The sequence below is a fragment of the Fusarium coffeatum genome (assembly GCF_003316985.1).
Source record: "Fusarium coffeatum strain FIESC_28 chromosome Unknown BRIP53273_contig_70, whole genome shotgun sequence".
NCBI lineage: Eukaryota > Fungi > Ascomycota > Sordariomycetes > Hypocreales > Nectriaceae > Fusarium > Fusarium coffeatum.
The window spans coordinates 2,683-15,531 of NW_022157866.1; the positions used below are offsets into that span (position 1 = coordinate 2,683).

The window sequence follows — 12,849 nt, forward strand, 5'->3', positions numbered from 1 at the left end:
AACCACCTAGGTACAGAGGGAAAGAATAATTTTAGAAGGACCTGGGAAATGGAAGGAAGGCTACAGTGATTCAACCGTCAGCCTCAACAACTTAATTGTTTACTTGGACAACATCATCAGGAACTGTCTGAGGCTGAGAAAGATCGTCCATCATATAAATCAAACATGTCACGCCATAACCATCAGCCAGATGCCCCAAAGAACAGGGTCTCAGGTCTTGCGCCCTCCATCCCATCTCACGCCCAGCTCGCCCATGGCATGATCAACCAGGTCTACCAAGAACGCACGGAAGTCTACAAAGCACCACCCCTAGCGACCCCCCTCCCCGCCGGCGCGTCCCGGTAAAGAATTGCTGGATCATGACAAGATAACAGTCCACTTTGTGAAAGCCTCTGCGAGATGCACCGGGTCATGGGCAATCTGCCTTGGAGAAAATCGATCCATGGACGGGCTACCACTATGAGCATTGTCCATTCCAGGACAGCCGGCAGCAGTTACGGATAGAGAAGAAGAAGCAACACCATCGTCAAGCAAAGAATCTTTAAAAAGACCCGCCACGCTTCATGCGCCGTGCAAGGCGGTTTCCCCTCCCCCCTCATGTTCACCAGTGAAAACCCATATTTTGTTCTTCGCGATCGTCTCAGACACTATTAGTGCTTCAATCTCTTTAACTTAGCTCGACCAGCCACAGCCTTTTTACACGGCAACATCTCTGTCCGTATACGGTCACAGTCGACGGTCCATTCTACTTGCGCCAACGCACATCCCTGGAAACGCCCTATCACTCATTGATCCAACCTACCATCCATTTACCTATCGATAGACATTTCGTTGTCTGACCTAACGAAGTATCCAAGACTTTTGGTCTCCGCCTGCACCTGCGTCTTAGTCGATCCCTCCCAGATTGCAATCAGTAACCCCGCCGCCCAGTCTTGATTGCCTTGGCCTTTACTTTTTGTTGCGCCCGGCCTCACGACTCTAATCTTTCTTCCTCGACATCTCTTTCTTTTTGAGTTTTCTGTTGTAATCGAGAGCCTCCGTGTACGATCTCGCTTTCTGCACACGGCAGTATACATCTGAACGGTCCTCAATGGAAACCTTGTGCCGTTGAGTACCAAAACTCTTATCGCATCGTCCACTTAAACGGCAGTCGAAAATCCCAACGTTAAGAACCGGTTGTTATAAGAGGCTGACTCAATATGCCCCTCCGGCGGTCAAGTAACTCGGCCGATGCCCATTCTTCACCTTCATTCTCTTTATCAAGTACCAAGCGTCGGTTCCCTCTTCTAAGTAGGAGAAAAACCCGACATTCGGATGTTTCAGAAGCCTCTGTTCCTTCTGTGGTATCACCACCTGCGTCTCCTTCACCTCAAAAACTTACCAAACCTGGTCTTCGAGTACATGTCGAAGTCAAGTTCGAAGGCCAACATGCCTCTGAACATGTACGCGACTATGAATCTTCATCGCAACTAAACGCTACGGATCGCATCTGTCAAGCGCTTCTTTCACGCCTACAGCATTGCTCATCGGAGCTTATCACACGCCATGACAGCAATGCGCTCGACCCCCTTCGCAAGCCACATCGTGATGTGAAACCATTGCGATATCGCATTACATATCGTATTGAGCGCGATGGTATCAATCTTGTAGAAAAGTCGTTGCGCTCTTTCCAAGAGTATGAGTTGACACATGATGATACTCGCGAGGTTGTTGCTGCTACCGACCGGATTATCGGCCTATTCTTAGTGCGCCACGACCCCGGATTTCGATGGTCTGAGTCCCCTGAGACTGAACCGGCCAGCCCCGAGTCCGAGTCCGAGTCCTTTCGGCCGTGCACTGGCCGACCTCAATCCATGGCTTGCATCCCTCAGTCCCATTTCGTTCACGATTCTCAGAAATTTGAATTCGTTTCTGGATATTCCGTTGAGCTTTTCCTGCGCAGTCGTTGCGCCACCCGCTATCCAGAAAGCCGAAACGCCTCCATCAAAATTGACAGCCGTCAGCCCTCACCTTTGCCTCTTCTGCTTGGTGAAGAGTTGACAACTCGAGTGTCGAATCTCATTATTGATCCCGTCGACGCCTGGAAACGTAAGTTTGACAAGCGTCATAAGTCATGCGCGGGACTAGAAGGCAGCGGTGGCTGCTCCCATATCGAGGATGGAGCCGTGGACATCATGGTCAAGGTCCGCAACCACATTGGCCCTGACTATACCTACTTCTCCCACCGTATCCAAACGAGCAAGGTTCTCTTCAATGACCACAATGGCCGTGACTTTGACGAGTTCGCCAACCAGGTCAAGGCAAAATTGGAGAAAGCTCGCGATATGACAGACAAGTCAATGCGCTCTTTGGATGATCTCATTCTTACCATTCACGAGTTGCGTGGTAAGAACTGGTCTGTTCACGAGCCTTTTGTTGTTCGGCTCGACCCAACGGTTACATACTGTCGTCAAACGATGGAAGCCGTCATGGAGCGCCTTCAGACCGGTATCAGCAATGTTCTCGAGCATCACGAAGATGCTCTTGCTACCATGACCGTTCACAAGCGGGGTCATCTCATCTTTGATGGCTTCCTGGATGGTGCTGGCGGTGATGATAACGTGCATTTTGAAAAGTTTGCTACCCCTGACCTGGAGCGCAAAGCTTTGGAGGCACATTTGAAAGAACGTATTCGTTCAGATATCACAATGCTTTGCAGGGATACCTGCGCGATCGACTGCCCCGAAACACTGCCCAACTTGCGATTCAAGGCAAGCGGAACTCATGCATCTTCCTTTGGAGCAGGTTCATCGGTTAGACCTGCTTTGTCGACAGCAGGTTCATCTGTCGCGCCAACTACGCCTTCACTTGCTGCCTCTCCTCTCCTACGCCAAGCTTCTGAGGCCTCTTTCAACGGATCTTTTGCTAGCAGCCATTCTGACAATCCACTTGTCAAGAAGGTTGCGATGCAAAATTTGAGAGACTCTATCGAGCCTCCTTCGACACCAGTTACCCCACAACACGACTTGCGCCGGGTTCCTTCAGGCGTTGAGATGGCCAAGAAGCATGGCTACATGTCTGATTTCATGGCAGACGACGAGAACCAGTCCGAACCCCCGTCTACTCCAAGCCTGGTAGATACTGATAGCATAAGCCCCCGAGACAGTGTAGTCGCTACCCCATCGCGGCCGACGGCCCATGACCAGTCCAATGAGGGACTGCGGATCGTCGAGGATGGACGAAGAATCATCTATCAAGAGCAATCTGACATGGATGCGATCGCGAGTGGCATGGTCCAATTTCACCGTCCAATTACCGATGATGATGAGCCAATTCAGCTCACCAAGGACAAGCCGCTCGAGGATTCTGAGAAGAAACTGGCTATCCAGTCACCCGATGCTGGCATAACAGGTCTATCAGGTGATGCAGATGAGATCGCCAGGTCGAAGGTGGACGAGCCTGTTGCATCTCGAGAAGAAACAAAACCCACAGCTCTCGTAACATCTGAGCTTCAAGAGCCCGATGTAATTATGGAGAAACTTCCAACCGCTGTCCCAGAGCAGTCCACAGAACAGGAGGTCTCGAAGTCCGAGGAACCAGCGGTTGAGGTTGCTACTGAAGAGAGTCTTGTGGGTATTCCCGCTTTGAAAGATGAACAGGCTGAGACCAAAGATCTGCCTCGTGAGGTCGAGGTAAACTCAAAGTCTGAGACGAACTTTGGAAGTACTCCTGCAGCCAGCATCCGAGAGGAGGCTGAGATACCAGAGACACAATTGCCCAACGCTTCTGAAGTGCCGACACCTAAAGCCGACGCTGTCAGTGTTGAGAAGTCTTGTGCTGCAGACATTAACAATGCACAGCAAACAATCGATGTTTCTGTGTTGACATATTTCCCCAAGCCTCCTTCAATCCACTCTCACAATGGAGAGGTTGACCGCAGCGACGAGAAAGAGGAAGACCTCAAGGACTACACAGTCCAAGTTCCGGCTCCTTTGGTGAAGGAACCCCATGAGCTGCTCCAGGTCAACAACCCGCAAACTGTTGGAGGAGCGCCAACATCGAGCGATTCTGGCATCTCAATGCTGGAGGATGCGAAGGACCAGGAGGTCCAGCCAATGGGTGGACCAGAGAACTTCGAGATTACTTCTCTACCTCCTGTTACCACGACCACTGCTCAGGAACCTGTAATCGCAGATGATGCGGAGATCGAGGATCAGAAAGCGCAGGTGGCAGATGCGGTACCTGAGCCTTACCCCGAGATGATTACCCATTTCCTTGAGACCGTCCCAGAAGATACACTTCTTGAGCCTGCTGCCACAGTCGCTGAAGATGTCCAGGTTGTATCGACCGAGTCGCCCAAGTCACATGAGGAGACTGCTAAACTTAGTGAGCGTCCTTTCATGCCGACCATTGCTTCAGCACCCCCAGAAAGGTTGCCCCTCCAAGGAGAATTTTTCCCTGATCCAGAAGCAGACGAGGAAAAGGGACCCGAGACACCTCGAAGGTTTGATGTCTCTGACTTCTCCGACGCTCTCTCGCGACCTCGGACCAGGCCTCGCACCAGCACGCTTCCTGGACGCCGATACTCAACAGCCTTGACTCTTGAGATCGATCTGAAGGCTCATAACGATCCTGATGAGGAGGATTCGCCCACTGATTCGCCCCCCAAGAGTGCCAGCGGCGACTGGCGTCCGTATACGCTTCATCATCGTCAGCCTTCCGCCGGTTTTGTCGGATTGCCTGATCAGCGTCGTCTGCATTCTGTTGGTCTCCGCAGCGCTGTACTGCCATATCGCTGGCAGCAAATGCGACGTGAACAAGCTCTTTTGGAAGGACGACCAGGCACATCACATAGTGAGGCCTAAGTTCGAAGCTAAGCCATGGTACATACTTAGATATTCACTTTCCTTGAACTCAAGTCCAGCCAATCTTGCAAACAAGAACAAAAGAAATCACTATTGGGTACGAAGGAACGGATAGGATGGGAAGATAAGGAAAGGCAACTACTCAGTTAGTCCAGAGATGGCATGGTTCTGGAAACGGCGTTCTGGTTGAAGTTTTTGTTCATATGCATGCGAAGCATTTTAGACTTGAAGCATGGCATAATATTTGAGGATACCATTTCAGAAAGTTATATAACGATTGTATATTTTGACGAACTTGTATCCCATTCATCTGTGATCTGTTGACATATCCAGAGTCGAGGGCAATTCACATACCCGGCATGGCGAATGCTTTCATATACCAGTCTCTTCGTTAGCTGCTAATATGGCCGCATGGTAGGAGATGTTGCTGGGCTTCATCAGCTCCACCTCCCGCATCTCAATGTAATGTGGCCTTGAAGCTGTGTCCTGGACAGGTGATGTTGACTTGCTACTACGCATCTTCGTAACCAATAGCATAGTGAAGAGCGAGCATGTTTAGAGCTGGCTTGGTACGTGTATATAAACACCAAAATCGAGATCGAGTGATGGGCACATAACTTAGCCTTTAGAGACAGAATGTCAAGGGGAGTAGATACAAAGATAACGCGAAGAGCCTTAGACTTCTTGAGCCACGGGATGAAACCATTTGTCAAAAGTGTAGTGTCGATGCCGTTGGTGTTGTAGACAGCAATTTGAGCTCCAGTAAAGGGATGCACAAGTCGTAGCCTGAAACGGCACTGTTGTTGACGAGAGTTTCAGGGTCGTTGAGTCTACCACCGGCGGCTCTGACTGCACTGGTGATGCAGCGAATGAGGGAGAAGAAGTGCTTGGAGGAAAGATGTCGCCTCCTCAACGGCGTCTGGACGACGACCGGAGACAATATCCTTTATTCTCTCGGCAGTTTCCTCACGGCCTGGAAGCCAACATCTTTGTTTTCACCCGTGATTAGGGCAATGGTGGTATCAGAAGGGTGTTGACAAGCTGTAAGATCTAGGCGTATATAGTCGATATAGCCCGATCTTGCGCCCATCATGCCAATGCCAGGGTATGTGCTGTTTAGGATAGCAGCCGTCATGGTACAACCTCACCACCGGAGCTGTCAGAATACAGACTGTGCATTCCGGTACAGACCGCCTCGAATTGTTGTTAGGCTGGGCCAAACATCTCAGACAAGCTCAGCATCCCCGACGTCGACCATATGCTTTGCGCTGGACCATCGCATGATGAGAACGTCGCCATTCTCAGCAGGCAGAGTAATGTCGGCATCGGTTCCTCTACCGTGGACGTCCTTCTCTCTGAGCATGCGGATAAAAACAGCTGTGTCAAGGTCTGGTGAGTCGATCATGCTGATGTTGCCTGCTGTATCGTTGAGGTTCTGAAGTTGTTGGGGGAAAGATGACAGAAACGATGAGAGGTAGTGATTGTGCAAAAGAGCCTGGTGTCTTGTGGCGTAGGCGACTTCTGTAGGAGACATTCTGTCTCTGAGCTCTTGGCTTGAAAGGTAGTGCAAGGTGTGTTTGTCGATCTAAGGAGAGTTAGTCTGATAATTCTACTAGAGTTTATGGTTTGTTGACCTTTGCGATACGAGCTCGTAGGAAACTTCTCACAAGGAACTTGTACCGCTCAAGCTCAGTCTGGATAACGATGAGGGCAAAGTTGGTTTTTGGATCCATGTCACCCGTCATATCCTCAACCTTTTCGATCTGAGACTTGATGCGGGCATTGACTCGATCAAATAGTCCATCAGTTGGCCATCTGTAGCTTATTAAAAACTGTCATATCCGTTCGGTAACAGTGAGAACCTACTCTAGAAGCTCAGGGGCTGATCTCTCAGCGATCCAGAGACGCGTCAAAGCTTGCAGGTCGCGTGTCTCATTAGGAACGCCGTGGGACGTGGGGTCAACTTGACGAAGAATCTCTTCAATATCCATGGTTATGTATTTTGTGTTTAGCAGGGCTGTGAATTGGAGGCTCTGGTGGTGAAAGTGCAATGTCTCGATGGAGCTTGGCCGTTGATGTGGAGGAAGTTTTGGTGGGGTTTGTTTGGTTCGAAGCATCTTCTGTGAGCGGGGCAACTCACTCACAGCTGCCTTCCTCTTAGTTACAGAAGGTGCCATCGATGGTCATGATTCCCATGTCAATTGTGAATTATTCGAGCATGATATATTTCAATTATGGATATTACTATAAGGACTACAGCATGAACCTTTGAAATAGCATTGGAAGCTTCTGCTCCATAGCAAACGCCAACTGTGATGTACCAATACACAAGTATACAATAATTGTTTTAAGAAGTCTTACACTGTACAAGACTTATAATCTACTGGTATTTTGCAAAATGGCAAATATCTTATATTCCAATAACCTTTATCGGTGAAGAATAGGATCTTAACTGTTTCCTTTGCATCCGGTGTCAATGAATCATCGAACCTGCTTAAGAGGCTTGTGGGCTTCTTTCTGTGCGGTTTCGTAACCATTGACTCGTCCATACAACCACTTAAGGCCTGATGCGGAAACGACAATCAAAGCAGCTGCAAAAGTGAAGAACGCAATCCGTTGGCCCGTCGTAAGGAGTTCAAACAGAGGGTAAGGGTACCTATTAATTGTGTAAGCATGACATGTCTCAATTTTGACCATGGAAACTCACCATCCGTTGTGACTATAGCAATGCTCAACCCAGAACCAGTAGGCGAATGTAAAGGCTGTGCTGAGCGCCATCATACCATAAGCCGGGATAGTCCATGGAGGACTGAAGAAGAGAAGATCGATGGTCAAGAAAACTGCAGGTGCAAGGTGGAATCCTACATCCGGGAGAATGTCGATGTAGAACTCGTCAGGCATGAGCAGCTTCGAGTCGACGAACTTGATACCCCAGTACAAAATGGAGATAACCACTTCAACGGGTGTAGCGAGAACGGCGATGTAGTTCTTGACCTGGAAGAGAGTATGGCTCTTTGTGAGATCAGCCGCAGCACCGAACATGAAACCAATCATTGACGCCGCAAGGCCAAGGATTGTCAGGAACTGGAAGTGCCATCCGTAGGCTTTTGCAATAGGAACGTCCCATTGTTGGAGGAACATGAAGTTGTAGTTGAAGGAGGCTATGCCGAGAAGGTGAACGGCCAGCGAGAGACCCCATGAGGGCGATGACAGCTTTTGGAGAGAGTGTTGAGATGCCATGGTGGTGAAACCCAATGAGGTTATACAGACAAGTCTCAATGTTAACACAAAAGGTGAAGAATTCGAACAAGTGTAGGTGAAGTCTCTAGTCTATTAATATGGCATGACTTCTAATTATATAGGTACATAAAACAAAAGAACAAGGAACCATACCCGAGCCGGAGTCTCGGAGCACATCAAGTCCCGTTTCCCTCCTTCATGACCTCAATGTGGATCTCAGACCCTTTAAAGGAAGCTATCCATGCAAGGTGGATCATCGAAACCGTCAGCCACACTTTCAAGGTCGTGCCACACGAGGCTGTGTTTGTCCAGACAACAATCTTATCCTGTCGCAAACTGTAGATCGACCAAAAGATACATCGGCAAGCTACAAACTTGTCGCGATATCTATAATTATTTGCTTCAAGTCTTTCTGACCGGATCATCATTCAAAATGGCTTCAGATGATGACAATCGCTCACAGAAGCGAAATCACTCTGAATTTCGCGACGATGCTTCAGGTACGAAATACAATCCATCGCGTGCCTCTTAATCATACTGACAATAGTCGCAGACAGCTCCTCTGACGATGACATGGGCCCTCAGCTACCCTCTCAAGCCCCCAAAAAGAAAAGACGAGTCCTTCCCCACGAAAAGCTTTACGTCGCCGCCCTACCCAAGTCGGCTCGCTATTCCAAGTCTCTTATGCACAAGGAGCAAATCCTCTTTGCGACATGGACTCCCCTGACCGAATTCCTCATCACATCGTCGATAGACGGTGTCGTCAAGTTCTGGAAGAAGATTGCGCAAGGAATTGAGTTCGTCAAGGAGTTCAAGGCTCACAATGGCGAGATCAAGGCGGTTGCAGTGAGCAATGATGGCCGAAGCTTTGCGACTATTGGCGAGGACGAAACGGTCAAGATCTTTGACGTTATCACATTTGATCTGCTGTCCATGATCTCTCTCAAATATGCTCCCAACTGCGTATGCTGGGTTCACAGAAAGGGCGCCTCCTTGCCGCTTCTAGCCGTTTCCGAAAAGTCGAAGCCCCTGATACATATTTACGACGGAAGAGGAGAGAATGAAGAGCCCATCCACACGATCAAAGGCTTACACAGAAAGCCTGTCCATTTAATGGCGTTTAACGAGGCATACGACTGTGTGGTTTCGGCAGACGAGGGTGGCATGCTTGAGTATTGGCGACCAAGCGGCAACTACGAAAAACCTGAGGGGGTTTTTGAGTACAAGAGCTCAACAAACCTGTTCGATTTCAAGAAGGCCAAGTCAGTCCCCGCAAGTCTATCGATTTCACCCAACGGCAAGAGCTTCGTTGCCTTTTCTTTACCAGATAGAAAGATTCGCATGTTTGATTTCGCAACCGCCAAATTACATCGCGAATACGACGAGTCTCTGCAGGTCGCCGAGGAAATGCACAGAGCAGGAACAGGAGCCGCTAAGCTGGATAATGTCGAATTTGGGCGCCGAGCTGCCCACGAGAGAGACATCGAATCGGAAACGCTGAAGGACAAGTCAAATGTTATCTTTGACGAGTCAGGCAATTTTATTATTTACGGTTCTATGCTGGGAATCAAGGTCCTCAACACATATACCAACCAAGTGGTCAAGGTATATGGTAAGGATGAGAACTTCCGGGCTGTCAACATCGCCATCTACCAAGGACAACCTCAGAAGAAGGGTATCACGACAGTTGAAATGGGTGCTTCTAGTAACCCTCTTTTGCAAGAAGCAGAAACCAGGGATCCAATCTTGGTCGCAACCGGTGTTGGTAAAGTACGTTTCTATATGTTTACGAACGAGGAGGATATCTCCAAGTCGACACGAGATGTTCAAAACGAAAAGCCCACGATGCTGGGCCACAAAAAGGACGCCAAGGCCAAGAAGACTGAAACTGGTACCGGCGCTGTTATTCACACGACATATGGTGACATCCACATCCGTCTATTCCCCGACGCGGCACCAAAGACTGTCGAGAACTTTGTCACACACTCCAAGAATGGCTATTACAACAACACAATCTTCCATCGTGTGATCCGGAAGTTCATGATCCAGGGAGGAGACCCTCTTGGTGATGGAACTGGTGGTGAGAGTATCTGGGGTCGTGAATTTGAGGACGAGTTTAGTAGTCTCAAGCATGACAAGCCGTTTACGGTGAGTATGGCCAATGCAGGACCCAACACCAATGCCAGTCAGTTCTTTATTACGACAGAAAAGACAGTAAGTTGAACCCCGTGCTTTTGTGGAAGAACATCAGCTAACCCCTAATAGCCCTGGTTGGATGGAAAGCACACAATTTTCGGTCGTGCCACACAAGGGTTTGATATCATCCACAAGATCGAGAATGTGCGGACGCACAAGGAGAAGCCTGAGGAGGACATTAAGATTCTCAACATTGATGTTATATAGTAACAACTGGTTGTAAAGGATCAGATTGTAATAATAAGGACAGATAAATCTCATTACAGCGGACTATAGAATAAGTTTGGGATACCATCTCTCAAGGTACATGTAATTCAACGCTTCTGCTCATTGTAGTAGAAGGAACGTTAGTGAATTGTATCGAACAAGATCAATCTGTAAGAAGTGTATACGAACTCCCATGTAGAAGAGGTAGGCTGCCGTTTTACGGGTCCTAACAGACAGTTGAAGCTAGGAAAGCTAGCTTTTATGAATCCTTCATCCTCCTGGTATCGTTACATGGTGTTCATGTAAGTGGAGGGACCCAAGCTGACATTCTCCATAACTGCGTCCGCGGCTTAACCCGCGGCGTTCTTTACTTACTGACTTGAAGTATCGTGAGATTACTTTCTTCTCCTTTCCAGAGTAGACATGTCTCCAGAATACAATGGGGCTGGTGATGGAGCAAGATTCACCATGATCAGACATAAATAGCCCGGCCAGCTTTGCTTCTTTTTGTAGGTATCCTTCTACCAGCATCGCTCCGTTCGCCATTTGAGAAACTTCAGCATCATGAAATTCACCGTCCTCGCTACAGCCCTGCTGGCTACGTTTCTGCCAGCCGCCCAAGCTGACTTCGATATCTTCAAAGTCGATCACAAAAAAGGAGGTTTCGTGTTGGAGTCGTGGCAGATCTGGGATCGAAATCAGCCAAACACTTGCAGCTCAGTCTTTGATCGGGAGTTTTTCCCTGACACATACGATGCCAGCGGTAGTAAGACTGGCGTCCGTTGCAGGGGAGCGTGCGGTTTCCTGGGCCCTACTCGAGATATCACGCAGCTGGAGATGAACTTCCGTCACAAAGCTCCAGTGTACCATTGGAGTAAGTCTTATAACAACCCAGAGTCAGAGAAGAGACTGACATTCGCTCTATAGCCATTTACAAAGACCGCAACTACGGCATGTATGGACGTAAGTACACCCCCAGTCTTGAGAGAGCGTATTGCTAATCAGTCTGAACAGTCGACGGAAAGAAATATGGTGATTGCTACGTCATTACAGGCAACGACTACGATTGCAAGCGTAAAATAAACCTTGGGTTACAAAGTGAATCAGTTCATGGATACCGCAAGTTTCACTGCAAGACCAGCTTCACGGCCGGGAAGATTTTGGGCCTCTAGACTCAGAAAAGAGGTGTTGACTTTCTGGACCAGGCAGGGATATTAAACTCAAAAGGATATAGTTTCAAGGGAATCCTCGGCGTGAAGTTGTTCGAGGAGTGAGGAGAGGGGTTTCACCGGCCTTTGAGTTCTCTGGCAAGATTTCCCACTTCAGTATATAGTGTTGGTAAACAATATAAGAGAAGTGTCCAAACAACATTGTATCACCGCGTTCATTCGCACATAGGGTTCCAGAATAAATGAATAAGATGATGAGAACGACATTGCACCAAAGAGCTCAAGATATGAGATTCGCTACAGCATTTACTTACTACTTTCCGACTCAACAGCGTCAGGGGTATATAGAGATCAAATGCAGAGCTGCAGACATCGAACTCCGCTACGATTGGCTTAGCCAATCATGTCTTCCGTAGTATAGTGGTCAGTATGCAAGCTTGTCACGCTTGAGACCCGGGTTCAATTCCCGGCGGGAGAGTTCCAGCCACCTGCGATACGCAGGAATCGTTTTTTATGTCTCGATCTATTCTTTTTGTTGCTAGTTCAGATAGCAGCCTGCTGTTCTTTCTGCTTACCTTCTAATGGAATAATAGGGTGCGGGAGTGGTTGGTTCTGACATTTGTAAAACGAGCGACTCGCACCATTCCTGCAGAAGATCATGGAGAGCTGCTAATAAGAACTACACATTTTAGTAAGTCTAAGGGTAGGAGAAAGTATCTATCTTCACCTCTGAGGCTTCTGTTTAGCTAGGCAACTGGGGCACCAAGGAGATATTGGTCAGTACCTATGCAAGACCAAATCCTTGGAGGAAGAATTCCAGTCACCTGCTATACGCAGGAACAATTTTTGGTCCCTGTTTATTCTTTTTGACAGCACGTCTTTCCTCGTTTGCTCAGCACCTGTTAAAGTATTCAGCTAGCAGGCGTCAAGTATTGTCCTGTCTGTTTGCCTTCCAATGGAACAACAATCCAAAGCCAAGAGCCACGATGCAACTTGACCAATTGGAATAATAGAATTTACCGTGTGCACGGAGACTATATCAGTAGTGGACGTCTAGTTTGTTGGTGAACAAGGCACATGTTAAGCTTGATATAGTAGTTCATCTCGCCGCATATTATAGGAGACTGAGCTATGAACACTCACATTCACAATTTCATGATTTCCGAACAAAGAAGTTTCAGCCCAACTAGCAC

The 12,849-nt window shown here is 48.3% G+C and overlaps 5 protein-coding genes across 5 annotated transcripts; 3 read left to right on the forward strand and 2 right to left on the reverse strand.

Annotated features, from left to right (window-relative positions):
• Positions 1-1,199: 1,199 nt before the first annotated feature.
• Positions 1,200-4,844, forward strand: FIESC28_03307 (uncharacterized protein; the record flags this gene model as incomplete). The annotated part of the gene is made up of 1 exon (XM_031157456.1): positions 1,200-4,844. One exon carries the CDS (start codon positions 1,200-1,202, stop codon positions 4,842-4,844), a length of 3,645 nt encoding a protein of 1,214 aa, XP_031018429.1.
• Positions 4,845-6,069: 1,225 nt separating this feature from the next.
• Positions 6,070-6,835, reverse strand: FIESC28_03308 (uncharacterized protein; the record flags this gene model as incomplete). The annotated part of the gene is made up of 3 exons (XM_031157457.1): positions 6,070-6,429; positions 6,479-6,659; positions 6,711-6,835. The coding sequence occupies 3 exons, from the start codon at positions 6,833-6,835 to the stop codon at positions 6,070-6,072; spliced, it is 666 nt and encodes a 221-aa protein (XP_031018430.1).
• Positions 6,836-7,325: 490 nt separating this feature from the next.
• Positions 7,326-8,084, reverse strand: FIESC28_03309 (uncharacterized protein; the record flags this gene model as incomplete). Its single annotated transcript, XM_031157458.1, has 2 exons — positions 7,326-7,500; positions 7,552-8,084. 2 exons carry the CDS (start codon positions 8,082-8,084, stop codon positions 7,326-7,328), a joined length of 708 nt encoding a protein of 235 aa, XP_031018431.1.
• Positions 8,085-8,517: 433 nt separating this feature from the next.
• FIESC28_03310 (uncharacterized protein) lies at positions 8,518-10,487 on the forward strand (the record flags this gene model as incomplete). The annotated part of the gene is made up of 3 exons (XM_031157459.1): positions 8,518-8,584; positions 8,638-10,298; positions 10,350-10,487. 3 exons carry the CDS (start codon positions 8,518-8,520, stop codon positions 10,485-10,487), a joined length of 1,866 nt encoding a protein of 621 aa, XP_031018432.1.
• Positions 10,488-11,051: 564 nt separating this feature from the next.
• FIESC28_03311 (uncharacterized protein) lies at positions 11,052-11,659 on the forward strand (the record flags this gene model as incomplete). The annotated part of the gene is made up of 3 exons (XM_031157460.1): positions 11,052-11,361; positions 11,415-11,450; positions 11,502-11,659. The coding sequence occupies 3 exons, from the start codon at positions 11,052-11,054 to the stop codon at positions 11,657-11,659; spliced, it is 504 nt and encodes a 167-aa protein (XP_031018433.1).
• Positions 11,660-12,849: the final 1,190 nt, after the last annotated feature.